This window comes from Micropterus salmoides, unplaced genomic scaffold, assembly GCF_014851395.1.
Source record: "Micropterus salmoides isolate LMB-PRFRI ecotype aquatic unplaced genomic scaffold, ASM1485139v1 Ms_hic_scaffold_16, whole genome shotgun sequence".
Taxonomy (NCBI): domain Eukaryota; kingdom Metazoa; phylum Chordata; class Actinopteri; order Centrarchiformes; family Centrarchidae; genus Micropterus; species Micropterus salmoides.
The window spans coordinates 30,995,539-31,015,117 of NW_024040707.1; the positions used below are offsets into that span (position 1 = coordinate 30,995,539).

At 40.0% G+C, this 19,579-nt stretch overlaps 1 protein-coding gene across 5 annotated transcripts in view; it reads left to right on the plus strand.

The window, feature by feature from the left end:
• Nucleotides 1-19,579, plus strand: part of hdac7a (histone deacetylase 7a) — a 116,250-nt gene that overhangs the window by 52,478 nt on the left and 44,193 nt on the right. For all 5 annotated transcript variants that reach the window (XM_038723398.1, XM_038723399.1, XM_038723397.1 and 2 more), the window contains 8 exons: nucleotides 8,945-9,127; nucleotides 9,351-9,441; nucleotides 11,984-12,104; nucleotides 12,989-13,089; nucleotides 13,332-13,454; nucleotides 17,335-17,444; nucleotides 18,216-18,317; nucleotides 18,928-19,096. In XM_038723398.1, the coding sequence (XP_038579326.1) occupies nucleotides 8,981-9,127; nucleotides 9,351-9,441; nucleotides 11,984-12,104; nucleotides 12,989-13,089; nucleotides 13,332-13,454; nucleotides 17,335-17,444; nucleotides 18,216-18,317; nucleotides 18,928-19,096 (964 nt within the window). In that variant the 5' untranslated portion in view covers nucleotides 8,945-8,980. The remainder of the gene's footprint in view (nucleotides 1-8,944; nucleotides 9,128-9,350; nucleotides 9,442-11,983; nucleotides 12,105-12,988; nucleotides 13,090-13,331; nucleotides 13,455-17,334; nucleotides 17,445-18,215; nucleotides 18,318-18,927; nucleotides 19,097-19,579) is intronic.

Below are 19,579 nucleotides of genomic sequence, written 5' to 3' on the forward strand. Positions count from 1 at the left end.
TTCCAGTTTGGTGGAACGCCAATTCCCCTCAAGTTTCTGCGATACTTGCTTTAATTTGTGAATTTCAGTATTATACCATGGAGCTAACCGTCTTTGTTTTATTATTTTCTTTTTTAGAGGGGTACAGAGTTGAGTGTCATTCGCAGCGAGTCTGCAGCACTATCAACAAGATGATCGATTTGGGAGGGACTAAAATTAGCATAGGAGTCCTCCGTTACTTTGTGATCTGATAATGAATTTTGAGCTAATGGAATCGCATCCTTAAATTTAGCTACAGCACTATCAGACAGACATCTTGCCCAATGGCGTGTAGTTCAGCAATACAAACTCAAAAGGTATCAAACAGTGGTCCGATAAAGAGGGATTCTGTGGGAACACTATTAAATGTTCAATTTCAATACCATATACCAGAACAAGGTCGAGGGTGTGGTTAAAACAGTCAGTCGGTTCATGAACACTCTGAGAGAAACCAATGGAATCTAACAGAGATAAACGCAGTACTAAAGCTGTCATTTTCAACGTCCACATGAATATTAAAATCCCCTACAATAATAAGGCTAGAGTCGAAGATAGCTGCAACTCCACCTCCTCGGCCTGTGCCTTCGAGGAATGTGAGTATTAATGACTGGGAGGGGTGGATTCATTTAGGCTAACATATTCTCCATCACCCAGCCAGGTTTCAGTAAGACAAAATAAATCATTATCATAGTCTGATATTAGTTCATTTACCTTATGTTTGAGTCCACATTTAACTCTCCTTTGATTTAAATAATTTCAATGGTCTGGGGGCAGACACCATCACTATAGGGTTTTCACTAAGTAACTCCTGGAATAGAGGAGCAGAGAAGTGTGTTAAACTGCGACTCTGTGTAGGGTTTTGGATGGGTAACTGCTGAATTAGAAGAGCAGAGAAGTGTGTTAGACTGCGACTCTGCCTCCTGGTCTCAACTCTGGGTTGTCATGGATTTGGTCCACTAATAAACTTGGCCAGATTTCTAGAAATAAGAGCTGCTCCTTCCCAAGTGGGATGGATGCCGTCTCTCCGAATCAGACCAGGTCTTCCTCAGAAAGTCTGCCAATGATCTACAAAGCCCACATCGTTTGCTGGACACCACCTCGACAACCAGCGGCGGAATGACGACATGCGGCTATACATGTTATCACTGGTCAGATTTGGCAGGGGTCCAGAGAAAACAATTCTCAACTCTTCAACTCTTATGAGCTTAGGAGTTTCACTAACCTCAAAGGGCCTTAATTTGTGTACTAACAGCCAGGTATCTATGAGGCTGTGAGACATCTTTATTTACTAAAAGTAGCTGTTGCCTCTAAAAGGTGTAGTGTGATTTAGTCATACTCTCGCACACAGTATAGTCAAGTCAGAAGAAGGCTTTGTAGTTATATTTAGACTTGTGACAAGACATAAAGTGCTCCGCTCAGTTGGTTGTTGACTTTGTACAGCACACAGAGTGTATAGTTAAATATATGTTGGGTTTTTTTAACACACGCACAAACACACACACACACGCTTACTGTTTTATTTATTTATTTTATTTTAATTTTTAATATATTTTTATTTTTTTAACACAAACACACGCTATGATTACTTTACACTTTAATTACTTGTTTAATGAAATGTATGGGGTTGATTGTTCTTATGTAGTATGTATGATGCTTTGGCAATATTGTTGTTACACATTCATGCTAATAAAGCTAATTTGAATTGAATTGAGTGTCTATCACTAGTGGCACTGTGATGCTTGTCAGCTCCCCTTCAGTGTTACTAGACTTCTGCAGGTTGTTAAAGATTGCTGGCCAACTCATCTTTCTTGTATTTTTACTTCGTACTCCTTGTTTGTTGTTGTTTTTGTTCCTTTTCATGTTTTTGTTTTTCTGTTTTTATTTCCAGTTCTCTCGCACTGTGGCTTTTTTGCTTTTAATTCTTCACTCTGTCAAGATTTGTCCACTCCATCAGAGAGTATGGAGAGAGTGAAGGAGGAAATAGAAAGAGGCAGAGGGAGAGAGAGAGAGAGACCTTTCTATATCCTTGTCTTATCTGTAGAATCAGTCCTGACCAGGTGGCAACCTCTGCAAAAACACTGCAGTTAATTTCATTTCATTTATTTGACAGGCACAGTGCTCATTAATTAACAGTAAAATAACTGTAAATGAGCCAGAGTTAGCTCAACAGGCTAATTTTCTTCTGTTGTCCCATGCCAGTTATTATGAGGGCAACCTCATTTAAAATGTGGGATAATCATGGCATTCATATATATCATAGCAGTTTCAAAGCTGAGTGATTGCCTAACAAATCTGAAGTTACATAAATTAAATCTAACTCATTTGCACATACTTTTTACATGAGTTCTAAAAGAGAGTTTTGAATCAATCCAGACACCCAGATACTTATATTCAGTCACAACTTGCAAATTTTGACCTGATATTATTATGTCTGGGTCTGGAGTGCTACATGGTCACGTTGAAAAGAACACGCTAACTGTTTTACAAACATTTAACGTAAGACATCTGTCAAGCCATGTTGTAATATAGTTACATTGCACTAGTCAGTTTTGAAGCAGCTTGCTGCTTTGTGTTGCTGTGTACATAAATAACAGCATCATCAGCATATAACTGGATTTCTACATCAGGACAAACCAAGGGCAAATCATTCAAATAAAGACTGAACAACAGTTCAACAATTCAGCCACTTCAGGCTTCCAAAGGTGACTCAGTTGCCATAGACCCCCATGTCAAAATGCAGAAATAAACAAGTTTATGGGGTTTTGGTCTCTAAAGCTAATTCCCCCTTTATGACACCTGTGTGGGGAGTAACTTACCCATTTAAAATATATTAAGGCTCATTTTAAGTTATGAATAATCAAGGATGTGGTCTCTTTGAGTTACAGGTGGGTGCCCTCTCAGGTGGCTAGCTGCTAGTTGGTTAAGCAACCAGGCCTTTATTCGGCCTGCATTTTGCCCATTTTTGGATTAGCCAGAGTAAGGCAGCTTTAAGACGGCTCCGGCCCGAACCCCCGGGATCTGCCCACATTGAGCTTCACAAAGGCTCTTCAGAAACCTATCACAGATGCTATGTCCATGTTTTGTACAGTCGTGAAGGGAGGGGAGGAAAAAAAGGGGAGGAAATTAGTAGGAAGGGGTTACCCAAATACCAGGCTATGGAGAATATCTGTCTCTCAGTCACACACGTAAATCAGCACATTCTATATGGTCTGTATAAGCAGATGATACTGCATCGTTGGTGATTTCTATAATGCCATACTGGCATTACCACATATACTCACACAAATCATCCAAGACTAAAAGATGCTCAGCTGCTCAAACTCAAGTCAGAGTCCCATCCAAAATTACACACCTTAAGAGAAGAAGAGCAATAACAATAGCAATAGCCATAACAAAACTCTACATAAAGAGGCAGTTACAGAATGCAAAGACATTGATTGGTTGTTCGGAAAATCCCTTCCCTAAATAGTATCAAAAATTTGTTTCACATAATGATATTTTTTAAGGATAAAAGGACAATCATTTTAAGGACATATTAAAAGAGCCACATGTAGACTAGACTAAACAGATATCTGCTACTTCTGTTCTCCAGCAGTAATATCTCCAAAACCACATCCTCCTCAATTCAGCAATGTTTAAAGTTAAGTTAAAGTTTAAACATTGCATTCTGTTTTTCAGTCATCATTTGACTCTCCTGACCGGCTTTCTCAAGGGAAATGTATCATATTACCTAATTCTCTCACATGGACCCCTTGCTTATGTGTAGATGTGTGTTCATGCTTTGTGTGTTATTCTATTATAGTGCTCTGTTTGCACAGAAAAACTATGCTATTTAAATGTTCAGCACAGAATCATAACCACAGGGTCAAAATGTGTTATTCTTCCTAAGCCTAAGTGCTCAAACAGAAACTAACATTCACACTCACTCATACACTGGCAGAACAGCCGCTAGGGGCAATTCGGGGTTCAGTATCTTGTCCAAGGACACTTCGACACGCAACCAGGGGGAGCAAGGGATTGAACCGCCGACCGTCCGATTAATGGCCAACCCGCTCTACCTCCTGAGCCACAGCCGCCCCACAAACTGTAACATAATATTGTTCTCTAAGAGAACTAAAAACATTAGAGCCTCATAGTACTTGAAGAGACCCATGAGAGACAGATTGTGGAGATATTATATGTGGTTGCAGAGACTTAACCACTACATGTTTCTAGACTTAAAGTCATGTTGGCTACATAGGAACTGTTATTATTAGTTATTTTAGAATTCTAAAGTACATCATGCATCCGCTTATTGAACAGCAGCGTGGCTAAATGGAGAGATTATTCCTTAACTAAAAGACCCAGTTCCATAGCCTGCCAAAGTGTCACTACATACTGAGTAATTTGCGAAAACTGTAGATGTAGCATGCCAGTAGTGCTACAGTTTAAAGCAAAATTAATTTTCACTACAGCATCACAGGATTGCACTACAATTGTGTGTGTGTGCATGTGTGTGTGGTTATCCGTGTCCCAGTGTGTTTTGCTATTTACAGTGGTGTGAAGTGTGAAGTGTTTGCCCCCTTCCTGATTTCTCTTTTTTTTTTTTTGTCACACAGAAATGTTTCAGATCAAACTAATTGAAATATTAGAATATAAGATAACACAAGCAAACACAGGTTTTTATTATTAAGGGAAAAAATCCAAACCTACATGGCCCTGCGTGAAAAAGTGATTGCCCCCTAAACCTAATAACTGGTTGGGTCACCCTTAGCAGCAACAACTGCAGTCAAGCATTTGCAATAACTGGCAATGAGTCTTTTACAATTTTGGCCCACTCATCTTTGCAGAATTGTTGTAATTCAGCCACATTGGAGGGTTTTCGAGCCTTAACTGCTTTTTTAAGGTCATGCCACAACATCTCAATCAGATTCAGGTCAGGACATTGACTAAGGTCCCATCCACACTACTGCATTTTCAAATGAAAACGGAGACCTTTTGCTACGTTTGCACAGGGTTGGGGAGTAACGGATTACATGTAACGGCATTACGTAATTAGGATACAAAAAAAATGTATCTGTATTCCGTCACAGTACAGAAAAAATAGACGTAATAAGATTACAGGTACATTTTGTAAAATCGGGGATTACTCACAGGGATTACTTAAGCAGAAGCTTTCCATGAAACAGAAAACGCAGTGTTATTTGCCTCCATATACAGTATGTTTTTTATATACAGTCTATGGTAAAAACCCAAAGCAAGGGAGGGACGTGTTGCAGACATTGATTGGTGTTTACAGTCTCCAGTAGCGGCGAATGTGTGTTTACGCCCCCTCCCCATCATGCAGACTCTGTGCGGACTGGTTCCAGCTTCCAGTGTGTGAACACAGCAGCTGGACCAGGACCGAACACAGCCCCCGAGACCGACAAAGGCCAGTTTGACCACGGGGGATACGGTACGAATGTGGTTTTCTTCTCCATCAAATATGATCCATTTTCACCAGAATCAGTGAAGAAAGTTGTGTTTTTGTACAGTGGTCAGCCCCAGAAACACTATGCTTCAGCAGCTTCATATTGTTTTCATTGGATGCTAAATTAATACAAGTGCAGAATGGGTAATTAAAATTGTAAAATGGTTATATATATGGAATACCTACAAAACAATGTTTTTGTCATTGATGGGCGAGATACTGCCATAGTGGAAAGCATATCATATAAAAACATTTAAATATGGATTTTGGGAATAGGAGATTTTGTTATTCTGTGTTTCTCTAAAAATACACTGAGCAGAAAACACATCAGTGATACTCCTCTTGTCTTCATTTGAAGTAATCCAAAAGTAACTGAAAGTAACTTTTATTTTTTGGATGGAAGTAATTAGTAATTGTACTGGATTACTTTTTTAAAGTAACCTTCCCAACCCTGTGTTTGCACCTCCCGTCCAGACTAAAACGGCAAAAATGAAGACCTAGAACAGAGAACTTTGGAATCGCTGCCGACCCCGTTTTGCGTTTCGAAATGCCGGAGGGCATTTTAGTGAAGACGGGCAAAAAGGGAGGATTTTAGAAACGGATGATGCAGACGCTCACACTTTGCTCTCTGATTGGGTCTTATAAGTCATGCAAAGAAGAAACACGATGCTACTAAAAGACTTTGAGTTGTTATTTTTATTAAAATATTCTGTACCGTGCAAATAACTCTTATCTAGCCTACGCTTGTACTGTGCATGTCGCTGTTTACTTTGCAACGACTCTCAGTCTGTTTTCTGCCGCCACAGTCCCGTGTTACATTCAGTAACAGTCCCAGTTCGTTATTGGTGCGTGCAAAAAACATCTGGTCTGATTCTTCACCTGTGTTTCTTTAGTCTTTCGCCAAATCTTCTGTAACTACGGAATAACCGTCTGCTTCATATTTACACCGCCATGGGGCCTAAGCCACTCCAAAGTCTTCATTTTGTTTGTCTTAAGCCATTCAGAGGTGGACTTGCAGGTGTGTTTTGGGTCATTGTCCTGCTGCAGAACCCAAGTGCGCTTCAGCTTGAGGTCACGATCAGATGGACGGACATTCTCCTTCAGGATTTTTTGGTAGACAGCAGAATTCATGGTTCCATTTACCACAGCAAGTCTTCCAGGTCCTGAAGCAGCAAAACAGCCCCAGACCATCACACTACCACCACCATATTTTACTGTTGGTATGATGTTCCTTTTCGGAAATGCTGTGTTACTTTTAACCCAGATGTAATGGACACACACCTTCCAAAAAGTTAAACTTTCGTCTTGTCAGTATATTCCCAAAAAGTCTTGGGGATCATCAAGATGTTTTCTGGCAAAACTGAGATGAGCCTTTATGTTCTTTTTGCCCAGCAGTGGTTTTCATCTTGGAACTCTGCCATGCAGGCCATTTTTGCTCAGTCTCTTTCTAATGATGGAGTCATGGATTTTTTTGACCTCTTAGATGAGTCGTCGGTGTGCTCTTGGGGTAATTTTAGTCAGCTGGCCACTCCTGGGAAGGTTCACCACTGATACATGTTTTCGCTATTTGTGGATAATGGCTCTTACTGTGGTTCGCTGGAGTCCCAAAGCTTTGGAAATGGCTTTATAACCTGATCTTTTGGTCTACTTCACTTGTTCAGGCAGGTCCTATTTAAGTGATTTCTTGAGTGAGAACAGGTGTGGCAGTAATCAGGCCTGGATGTGGCTAGAGAAATTGAACACAGCTTTCCAAACATGATAAACCACAGTTGATTTGTGTGTTAAGAGGGGGGCAAACACCTTTTAACACAGGGCTATGTAGGTTTCCTTGTTAATAATAAAAACCTTCATTTAAAAACTGCATTTTGTGTTTACTTGTGTTATGCAGAGCTGTATGTGTGTGTTTGCCAGGGGGTTTCTGTTATTCCAGCCATTGTCTGCGAGACTGTCTCTCGTCATTTGTACTGCCTAATGTGGAGGAGGAGTAGTGACATTGCGCACACACACACACACATATCTGCATATTCTATTCTATTCCCTTTCACCCACTTCCAGTGCAGTGGTTGGTATTACGCCAAGCTTCTCCATGAGTGACATTCACTTCACACACTGTGTGTGTGTGTGTGTGTGTGTGTGTGTGTGTGTGTGTGTGTGTGTGTGTGTGTGTGTGTGTGTGTGTGTGTGTGTTTTAAAGTTTTGGTTTAAATGTCAAGGCAGGTTTGTGCAATAGGTGTTTGCTCAAGCCTCATGCAAATGTATTTATAGTGTGTGTGGTAAAGAAGGTTTGTGTGCGTGGGATTATTTAAGCGTATGAATAAATTAATATACATATTTAGGTTAATGTGTGTTGCTCGCTACAGTATTAGCCGTGTGTGTTCAAGTGAGTGTGTGGAATGACACATGTGAATGTCTGTATGAGTTTACAGCTGTGTTTCTGTGTTAGTGTGTGACTCAGTGTGCATTTTTTGTGCATATGCAAGTGCATCTGTCAATGTGTGCAAATATGTGTGTCTCATAGACAGAAACCACCCCCAGCCTTTTTTCCAATCTGTTCCCTTCCTGGATCCTGTTTTTAGCGCCGGATGAGGCAATCTTTCCCATTGACTCACCCATGCAATGTCAAGAACCCTAACAACATACAAAGAGCATGGAAATTCATGTGTGTGTGTGTGTGTGTGTGTGTGTGTGTGTAAAAGAAAACGACATACGGACAGACAGAGTGAGTTTTTGTAACACAAAAAGAAAACAGAAAAACAGAACTTAGCTAAGGGAGTCATATGCAGTTAATATATATGCACTTGTATTGTGTCTAAAACTATCCCATTTAAATTTTTTTTACGTATTTTTTATGGTGGCCCTGAGACCGCAACAAACTGCAACTTAAGAAAAGACATGAAAATCAACAAAAGATTACTAATTTGCACACGTGCAGCGTTTAGAAGATATTCTGCAAAGTCTTTGTATTTAGTTGTGTTTTCTGTATTTGGTTGTTTTTTCACTACTTATCACTTTTCAGCATTATTTCTAAAGGCTGCTTATGTGTTGTCAAATTGGTGAAGATAAGGTGCTCAGATTTTACTGGTCAGTAGAGTTGAAGGTAATCATTTATCTAAGAATATGGACTGAAACCCCACTATCATGTTTAGAAGTAAAAATAAAATAAAATCAAATAAGGAAAGAAACTTTCTTACTGTGTAACAGTATCTTCGATTGGAACATATGTCTACATGTCAGAAAATTAATTTTATCTGCCATCTGAGCATTGTGTTTTGCAACTGCAAAGTGTTATATGAAACCATAATTCTGGTGGGGGTGGTTTACGTGTTTTCTCCAAACACTGGTTCATTTTGCCTTGTTTACATGTGCTTGTTTTTCAAGTAGGGTTTACCACAGAGTATTGTGTAAATTAACTGTTCTTTGTGGGGATGAAGCAAACTGACGCCTCTCTCCTCTCCCTCACCTCACCCCTTTTCCCAGATTCTTCAGTGGCAGTGCTGGTGTCGTACGTAACCCATGGACCTCAGGGTGGGAGAGCGGGGGATGTGCCCTGGTTCAGACACAGCGCTCCTCGCACCACTGCACCCGCCTTTACTTCTCGCCCCATTCTCCCCTCAGCCCCGCACCTCCTTCTCCCAACAACAATTGCACCAGCACATCAGGGTAACTTATATATATAATATATATATATATATATATATATATATAAACATAGATAATCTTCTAATCTAATAATCTAATAATAATAATAATCTAATTGTTAGATTAAATATATATTAGCTGTCTGAATAAAGACTTAGGCTAGCTTTTTGAATGACCATTTTATTTATATGTGTTGGTATAATATAAATGTGTGTGTGTGTGTGTGTGTATGTGTGTGTGTTAGTTTAACATGGAGCAGAGAAGGCGAGAGCAGGAGCACCACGAGAAACAACATGAGTTGCAGCAGTTAAAACACAAAGACAAGAGTCAACAGAGTAAGTCAGTCTCTCACACAAACACGCACACAAAAAAAGTATGGCCCAGATTGCTTATCAGGACCAAAGAGGAAAGTCCTGTAAGAGATCTTATTTGTGTTACTTTACTTTTAAAACAATTTGCTTTCACCTGACAAGTTGAGCTACAACAGTGGAGTTAAATATAGCTTTGGGTCTGTGAACATAAAGTCACTGGGTCAATATTGATTTGACCACCCCTAGCACCTCCTGTCACCTCTGTGTGCACACATTTGCGACACACATACACACTAATAGCCAAGGGCGTCAAAGCAGGGGGGGGCCTGTTATAATGTTGATGTTTAAAAATTAATTATTTATGATATAGGTCGTAGTTTTAGTAGTATAATAATAAACAATAAGCAAGTGTTTTACCACATTTGGTTGTAATTTTTTGAGACAAGATATAAATGTAGTTGCTTGATTGTTTATGCTGCATTTATCATTTTCAATTTTTTATTTAAAAAATAATTAAAGTATTATCCAGAACATGGAAAATTGTGTTTTCTCCACCATCCTTGGAATAAAACAAAAACTAGAAAGTACAGGTATTTATCCACACAGTGGATGAAATTATTTGTATAGCAGTTCCAGTTTCCATTATGTGTGACAGTGAAAATGAGGGTAATTTAAATGTTTAAACACTATTTTGGCTGTACTCTCTTCGCTGGTCTGTCTATGGCTAAGTTATAGCCAAGGCGTTAAAATTAGACCACTGATTGCCTCGATTTCGCCGGTTGGACTAAAAGCAGACTATATGTAGCCTGTCCAGTTCAGAGCTAAATTGTGGCTACAGATAGACCATGTCAATTAAATGGCACTTAATATCTTGTAGATATTATTGACATTGTGAAAATAATGGAATATCAACCATCTCACGCGCTGCCTGGACAAAAACTACATATGTAGTTTTTGTCCAGGCATATATATGTATATATATATCCACGTGATATATCCGTGTGATGAAAAAAACTTCAGCGCTACCAGGGCACCAACCGATCTATTGCAAATGTGTGGAACGTGTCCACCAGCTGACTGCTGAAAGTAGTATAGTGGGCTTGAACACAAAAATAGATTAAAGGTAGTGAAATTAGACATACAGCAATGTAAAGGCTAGAATTTTTTGAAAACTGCAAAAGAAACATGTCTCTAGTGAAGTCAGTTGTTTTTTACTATTCAGTATAGCAATCATTTTCTTAGTGTAGGGCTATGACAACTAAGATGGTACTTTTTTTCAGCGTAAAATAATGTTATTGTAAGCATGATACTCATAGTAAACCTCATTTAACCATTATAAAGTAATTGTAGAACACACTGTGTTGAGGGTTGAAATTAAAATGTGGTGAGATTTCAAACTGTGCAGAATTAAGCATTAAGGTGTCATTTGTGCTGGTGGACGCTGGGGAAGCTGGGACCCACCGCATTTTGAAATGACTGACTCACTTTTTGAAAGCATTATTTAAAAATGTTCTGAAAAATAGCTTGCACCAAGAAATGTTAACCAACAAATAAAAATGCTGCTGATATATTCTGTTAGATTCTGTTATATTTTTTTATTTATGAATTGTCATCTGCAAGCTGAATTTTAGTTAGACACGACTGTGAGCTTGAAACGAGTGAGAGCTGGACGTTAGCGTGAAAAAAGTGAGCACAAAGCGACTGAGACCCGGACAATAGGACGAAGCGACTGAGCGTAAAGCAACTGAGACCTGGACAATAGGACGAATCGATTGAGAGCCGGACAATAGCTCAAAACGATGGAGCTTGAAGTGACTGTGAGCTCCCACACCAAAGACATGTGTCTTATCCACTGCACCATTGCCACCCCACTTGTTTTAACTTGTTTAAATGTGGTAAAAACAGTTCATTAGTGACTGGCCTAATGACCACCACAGTTTAATGTGTACAGTTGCTAGCTTAATTATTTGTCAACGTTTTTCAAAAGATGGGTGACAGACAGGTACCAAGAGAGGAAGTGGGCCCACAGAGACTGCTTGTATATAGGACCCAGAATTTTGTGCTATGCCCCTGCTAATTGTTGTGAACACAGACAAACCAATGATATTATTTTGCACCGCACACAAATCCATCCATACTCTCAACCATGTATGCATGAATGGCATGCATTTTTATATATGGCATGTATATAGTATTTTTCCAGTTGTCAGCTAAATGTAATGTAATGTAAAGCCGCTTTTATCCAAAGCGACTTACAATTGCTATATGTCAGAGGTCACATGCCTCTGGAGCAACTAGGGGTTAAGTGTCTCGCTCAGGGACACAATGGTGTCTCACAGTAGATTCTCTCACACCAAAGTCATGTGTCTTATCCACTGCCCTGTCACCACCACCCGCTTTGTTATATATTTTATTAATAATCATTGCTTATGTCCAGCACAAATATGCCACAAGGGTTAGTTATACACACTGCTTTTGGCTGGGCCTTTCCTTGCTCCTCATTTTTATGATGAAGCAGTTGATCTTTCTATGTATTTGATTGGTTGATTGTGATATTGATTGATAGGTGCAGTGGCCAGTTCCCTGGTGAAACAGAAACTCCAGGAGGTGATTCTTAAGAAGCAGAAACAGGCGGCACTGGAAAGAACAAACTCCAACACTCTGACTGCCCCGCCTGTAGCATACAGGTGACACAAAATGCATACACACACACAAACAGAGCACAAAAGGAAAATATCAAAATGCTGAACATGCATCATGACCAGAGGTGGGTAGAGTAGACAAACACTGTACTCAAGTAAAAGTACTGTTACATTGCAAAAACAAGTACTCAAGTAGAAGTAAAGGTATTCATCAAAATAACTACTTGAGTAAGAGTACAAAAGTAAAAATTATTTGAGTAGTGAGTAACTTTTTGAGTAACTCAAGAAATAAAACATAAAATGCAATGGGTCTTCTTCCCCTAGTCTTTTATTTGATGTGGATGCGGCTAGAATTATTTCAAATGGTCTTTGCAGGTAAAGGTAAAGAAGTAAACAACAACATAAACAACAACATAGCTATATATTAATAAACATATTAGCATTAACACAAAAGAACCACCAACATGGTCTCATCCCAGGGCGTCAAATACCGACACTTCAAGAAAGCCTGACAAAGGGTCAGTTTCAGACACCCTGGGATGATACGGGGCTGCCTGCATGGTGCGCTAAACTTTAATCTGTAGCCTAAATATGAGCTCCTAGCGCTATTTAAAAGCGATACTTCTATGCTGTTGCTTTAGCCATTATTCTGCTCTAACAGAGTCATGTGGATGCATGACTGCTTTAAATAAATAAATAAGTAGCAAAACAGTAAAAGTACTCTTCTCTTAAAAAACTACTCAACTAAAAGTAAAGGTATGATGCATTAAAACTAATCAGTACCATTTACTCCAAAAAGTTACATGAGCACATGTAATGGAGTAAATGTAACTTATTACTACCCACCTCTGATCATGACCACATCACTTATGTATCTTCTACACACAGATCATTTGTTAAATAATCATTTGATTCCTTGTCAACTTAAGAAAGCTGGGCCCAGACCCCAGTGCATCCTCCCAGCTTTTGGTCTCGTCTCCGTCACAGCCTTCGTCTGAGGGTTCAGAGGGGACACCACTACGCAGAGCAGGTATTTAAATGTTTAGGATACGTGTGATAAAATTGATTTAAAAAAAAAGAATAAGTGACACTTCATTGATATTATGATGTGAAAGATCCTTAGACAGTCATGTTTATTTCTATTTTTTCAGTCAAATGACAAATCTCAATCATTTACCACCATAGTAAGTCAGGGGAATACAGTAGTTGTTTATGGAGTTAGCCATTTGTCTTTAATAGTGTAATATTCTCCATGTTGCTCTAATATGTTAGCATCTGAGCCCAATCTGAAGGTGAAACACAAGCTGAAGAAACACCTGAACACGCGCAAGAGCCCGCTCACCCGCAAAGAGAGTGCCCCGCCTACTGTTAAACACAGAGTACCTGACACATTGGGTAACTAGACACACACACTCACACATATATACATTATACAATAATGTAAAAATGCATTTTCACTAACAAAGACCACACCACTACAGATATGGATTTAGGCTATTTTATTGTATGATACGAATGGAGAACAGCTGAGATTAATTTGCCAGAATTAATTAAGAAATCAGAAGGAGAGATGCAGGGATGAGGAAGAAGAGTGAGGGGTCAAGGGAAGTGGGGATGAGAATTGAGGGTAGGGAGATGAAGAGATAAGAGTGATAAATGAGGGAATGGAAAGGAGAGGGATGGAAGGTTGAGGGGAGGCCAGGGGATGGATGGATGGATGGATGGAAGAGAACGATGGATCGGTGTCAGCCAGTGGCAGGTAGGCAGGAGGGATCAAGGGAGGTTGAGACTCAGGGCAGGTGAGCAATCTCTTCATGTGCTCTGGAACGTTGTCCACCGGTGGCAGTAAGACAGGAGGGAACCAGGAGAGTTGACACTCTGAGTAGAGAAACCATCTCTTCATGTGCTCTGCTACGAATAGAGCCCCTAGAACAAACGAAATGGAAATATGTTTCAGATATCAGATAGCTGTGGAGGTTAATAAGGTGTGCAGGAAAAGAGCTCTCTGTGAACCCGAGAGTCTTAAGGGGGAAACGTGACTGGCGTGAAAGGTAGAAGAGAAATGGGGAAAGGCTATGTCTGTATGGGTTGTTTGAAGCATGGTGGATGAACGAGATGGCCCTCAACAGAGGGAGGATATGCAGGAAAACCATTTGGACCAGCTGTGGGTGGAGTTGTGGTGAAAAGGGGTGCATTTGAAGAGAAAAAATCACATCATATACATTTGGGATATGGGGAGGGAGAGGGGCTAGGGGTGGGGGAATGAAGGGGCAAAAGACTAGATGGGATTGGCCGGTGGGACTGCCATGGGTGGACGGCATAGGTGCAGTCTGTGTGGCTGTGGTAGCAGGTACGGTGGTGGAAGAGCCCAAGAGGATGGGATACGAAAGGTAGGAACCGGGAAGAAAGAAGACTACTGGGGTGGAGGCATGCATGTGCTCGGGTTGTTAGTCAGGCTTGAGAAATAGAGAAAGTATGAGAAAAAGATTAAGGTGGTTCAGAGTTTGGTACGACCTGGCCCTCAGAGAGGACTCTAGTGCTGGGGAAACTTGGTGAGGGAGGGTTGTGTTTGTTGTGTAGTCCTTAAAACATGGGAAAGTTTTGCTGTTTGTCGGAGTGGTGAAAAGGGGATTTACGCTGGTTGAGGCAGATGACTGTCCAATCAGAAATTCTTAGAGCAGAGGGACAGTTGGGAGTGTTGACTTGGTGAATGCAAGTTGCAATGGCTTCACCTGAATTTGACATGCCTTGATCTGAGGCACTGGCGAAAGAAGCAGTAAAAGGAATTGATTAAATTGATTTGGAATTTATCAAGATCAGAGGGGTATGGCGTAAGTAACAGCAATGGATGATGCAATAACGAGGGAGGCATTGATAGTCAATCCACATGTCAGACATTGTAAGAAGTATGTTGAACAAAAACAACAATAAGCTGCAAGAAGTGTTGCCCCTGCGCGCCTGAAATGGGAGGGACAGCCATGGCCTCGTCGCTGGAGGCCAGGTAACTCTGCTGATATTTGACACTGCTTATCAACATGGGAATGTAAAAAGAATAGACAATGTATTGTAGTTGTCTATGCTTGAAATTGTGACCATGCTACCCCCATGGTCACTATTTCAAGCATAGACAAGTGACACAGCTACTTAAATTGGGCATGGCAAACTTAACAGTACACTATTCATCCTAGGAAAACATCCAGCAAGTAATGCAATCTATGCCGTTGGGCTGAGAAAGTCCAGTATATTATTATGCCATGTAGAAAGTGGAAACACAGAGTACAAGGTACTTGGTAAAATTTCATCATGTATTACGACAGGGTTGTAAAATGAAATGCAGTTTGTAGTTCCCTTGTGTTATGAAGCAGACAAAATGTGCAATAATTATAAAATAGTAAACAGGGAAAAACTCTATTGCATGGAGCGGTGGGGAGGACGAATTTGAATTTAAATCGAGGAGTCTCAGGCTACTTCTATGGAACTGTTGAGTAGAGTAGACAATAGACAGCAGACAGAAGAGAGAGACAATGGTAGAGCGGTAGAAGACAATGATATAAGTATGTAGAATGTGGAGCCAGTGTTACTGGGAGGATATGTTATTTGGTTTTGGGACGACTGGACTGAAAGACAGCTTTAAAATGAATAGACATCATAGATGCCAACTTCTGTAAAGCCTCAGTGAAGAAGGAGATGGGTTTGGTACAACTAGCCTTGTGAGAGGGCTTGTTTGGAAGGATATAGGATGCCATCTTGCAGACTGGACGCCAAGGCTCTTATTTGTGAGAAGTAAGGAGCGAGGAGTGATTTGAGGAGCTATGAGCGATGATACACAAATCACTGCAGTTTCATACCTGAGTTAAGACAGATTAAAAATGTATCACCTCCAAGTTTTATATTGTGTTTGTTTTATGATTCACCGTCTAGTTAAAATCTGTCTTCACTGTAGGTCTGAACAACAAAAGCACTACAAAACACTTCATTTATTAGGATGATTTCTCTTTTCTGTTATTTTCTCCCATTAACTTTTATTATGGAAACCATTACAGTCAGTCTGTCTGTCAGCAAGAAACCCGTTTTACATAATTTATCATAATTTCCATTCAGTCACATGATGCTGATCATTCCTGAGTGTTTAGTCCAAGTAGATGACAGCTGCCACCATCATCATAAACAGTCGCTTCATGTGATGCTTTGGAGGAAAGAACGACCCAATCCCAATGTCTACACTCTCAGACTCACAGACTTTAAGGCACGTTCCTGATAAGCCCATGAGGGCTTAGGGCTGTCCCACTGTCAAATCGTTCAGTGTGCGAGGGCTCTCTTGTCGACATTTTGAGCCCCTTTTGCACCCTTTTCGTAAGTCTGCATTTCTGCAGACATTCGCGCATGGGCGTGTCAAAATGGCTCGCTAATACCCACGACAGAGCAGCCCACATGTGTATGAAATTTCTATGGTACGTGTATCATGTCCAGACCATGTCCCTTTTGGATTTAATGGTCATGTTTGATTCGATTTGATGTTTTGGTTTGATTTACACACTTTGAACTTTAACAAACTCCTCATAGGGAATTTGCCCGATCGACTTCATATTTTCAATGTGCAGTCTAAACCCATTGACGATTAAAAGTTGTACAAACGGCAAGTTTTTGTGGAATGGCGTGCCCATGGCGTGGAAACCAAATTCGATTATTGACCAAGAAACAGGAAGTTGTAACTTCAGTGTACATGCTCACATCTGCACCAAACTTTAGATGTTTGATAACAGTCCCGCCCTGAATACATCCATATGGCAACATTCTGGAATAGCCAGCAGGAGCCGACTCCCCTGGTTGCACAAAGAAGTCCAGTTCCATTAGAAGTAATGGTAAAATGAGGCTACTTTGTTAACGTGATTTACAGATGCACCTAGCTAAGCAAGTTAGCTCCAAACAGAGTCGTTGGTTCCACAGTCATGTCTGGTGGCGCTGGTTGCAAAAAATCAATATGGCGGTGCCCTAACGGCCAAACTCGAGGCTTCAAAGCAGCAGTCCACAAACCAACGGGTGACGTCATGATGACTACGTCCACTTCTTTAATACAGTCTATGGCTGTGCTTAAATACTTTTAAACGGAAATGGGATGTGTTCGAGGTTCCTGAATCTAGTTTTAAAAACTTCATATTGTTACAATATGTTCAGTGAGTCAAGACTATCATTCTTTCTTGCTGATTATTTTTGAAACATGATTGTGATAAAATGTAATGTAACTCAAATATGATCAAGAATCATCTCTCTCCAGACTCGTCCCCCAGCAGCAGTAGCACTCCTGTTTCTGGCTGTAGTTCTCCTAATGACAGTCTGCCCAATGAGAATGGGCTACTGCCATCTGCAGGTGGCCTCTCACATGAGGTTAGCAAAGACACTCACGCACACATACACAAGCGCACACGCACACACTGGCTAGTAATTTCAGAATACTATAAGTAAAACCAACTAAAACATCAGTTGACAAAACAGCAACTACAACCATGTTTGCACACCATACCAGTCATCATGTGTATATGAAGTTGGATAGATAACGGAAAATTATTAAAGACTAAAGATAAAAGGAAATTCTTATGTTTTGTAATTCAGACAGGCTCTTTTGTCTTAGTGATGGAAAAACATGTTAAACAAGTAAGCACACAGTTTGATTTTTTTAAAAACAGTGGTTTCATGTACATGAGCTGTGCTGAGACGCTGATTAATGACATGTTTAAAGCAATGACACAAGCAGTGTTTGTCAGCTGTTTATACATAATTAATTTAATCACATAAAGTCAGCCTCTGTCACACCTGCTATGGATGTCTGACTTATGATTCCCCAGTCCCATGACAGCTCAGGCCAAAACACTAGTGAAGGCATAATTAAACTGCATTGGTTTAGATTTTTTAAACACTGACATTTGGTCACTACAGCAGAAAATATTAAAAGCATATAGCAAATACAAATTCTGTTTATATAGCAGAGCAGAGATCAAGGAGGGGTCTTATGAAATACATAACATTGGTCTTCAATGTTAAATGGGATTTCTCTTATCCCCCATAAACTGCTGTTTGTAGTAGGAAAAGTGTATTATTATAAATACAATTCAGTTCCAATAGAAATGTATTGTTTTTAACAGTAATTATTTTTCCCAGGCCCAGAAGCTGCTGCTTAGAGATGGCACTCTAGCCAACTTCACCATCCAGAGTCCCTCCACTCTGCCCACCATCACTCTGGGACTACCAGCCAACGTCAGGGTAAACACTGAACTGCAACAAATGTCTGTTGTAACAACTCATTATTGTTCTTTATTCTTAAATCGAGTGTTTTCCCTGAAACACATGAGAAAAGTGTTTGGGTCTTTTACAAATGTTAACTAGTGTTTTGATATTTTGACCAGACTCACACAGTGATCTGCTTTATTTAAGACACATTCATAAATATAGGTTTTCTACTATAAAGGAATCTGATTCTGTTCACAGATGTTGTTTGATGTTTTATAGACTCGGTGGCTAGCCTAAATGACTTAAGGAGGTGTGTCTTAAGATGCAGTGACTGTATAGTACAGTCTGTACAGTGTAAAAGTTAACTTATATAGCTCACATAACTTAAAACACTCACACAACATAACACTTGAAACTTCAAAACTCCATTGAAATAAATGAATGAAATCTACCCTCCCTAATATCCTGTTTTAAACAGGAAGTACATCAATTAAACAGCTTTATAGCCACAGATAACATGCTATCTGACGTTTTATCACTGCTGAATTTATGGGCCAACATAGAATAAGATGAATATATTTCAGTAGGCTATGTGATAAGAAAAGTACCATGTACCATGGTTTGGGTAACTGTCTGTGTGCAGGCTGAGGAGCTGTCTTCTCCTAAGGTCGGCCGGGTACCAGTGGTTACAGCTGGGGGCTCGCCGGTCTTCCTCCCTCTGAACAGAGAGGATCAGGCTGGGCAGCTGAACCCTCACCTGCCTGTCATCATCCTGGAGCCCTCTGGACTGGTACCCACTCCGCTACTCACAGGTGAGACACACAAAAACTGCCACATAAACATATATAGAAATGTACATGCGTATACCCACTCAGTATATTTGCACACATGCACAATTTAGTATGTTGAAACACTGATAAGGAATTCCTAATTTTACATACATGTTCTGTAACTGATTCACATCTCAGACTACTATTGTATGCACATGAAAAAATGCACAAGGCTGCAAAATACATATATCCAGGATGTAACAAATGGACCTGTATACCTTCATAAAATAAAGTAAGCCGTGGTTTCACGGTCTTTTAAATGTATTGTCTGAAATGTAGACCACCATCTAGTGGTTACATTTATAATAATTTTTTTATATTGAATGGCAAGTGAATTGCTTTGGCATTGTTATACAGTATTTAGACTCCTTTAATCCAAATCCACCTGTGCTCTTCAATTTCTCTCAGTTCAGTGGCTATACTATTATGTCAAAGCAGCACATAAAACAGTCTTACATGTGTATT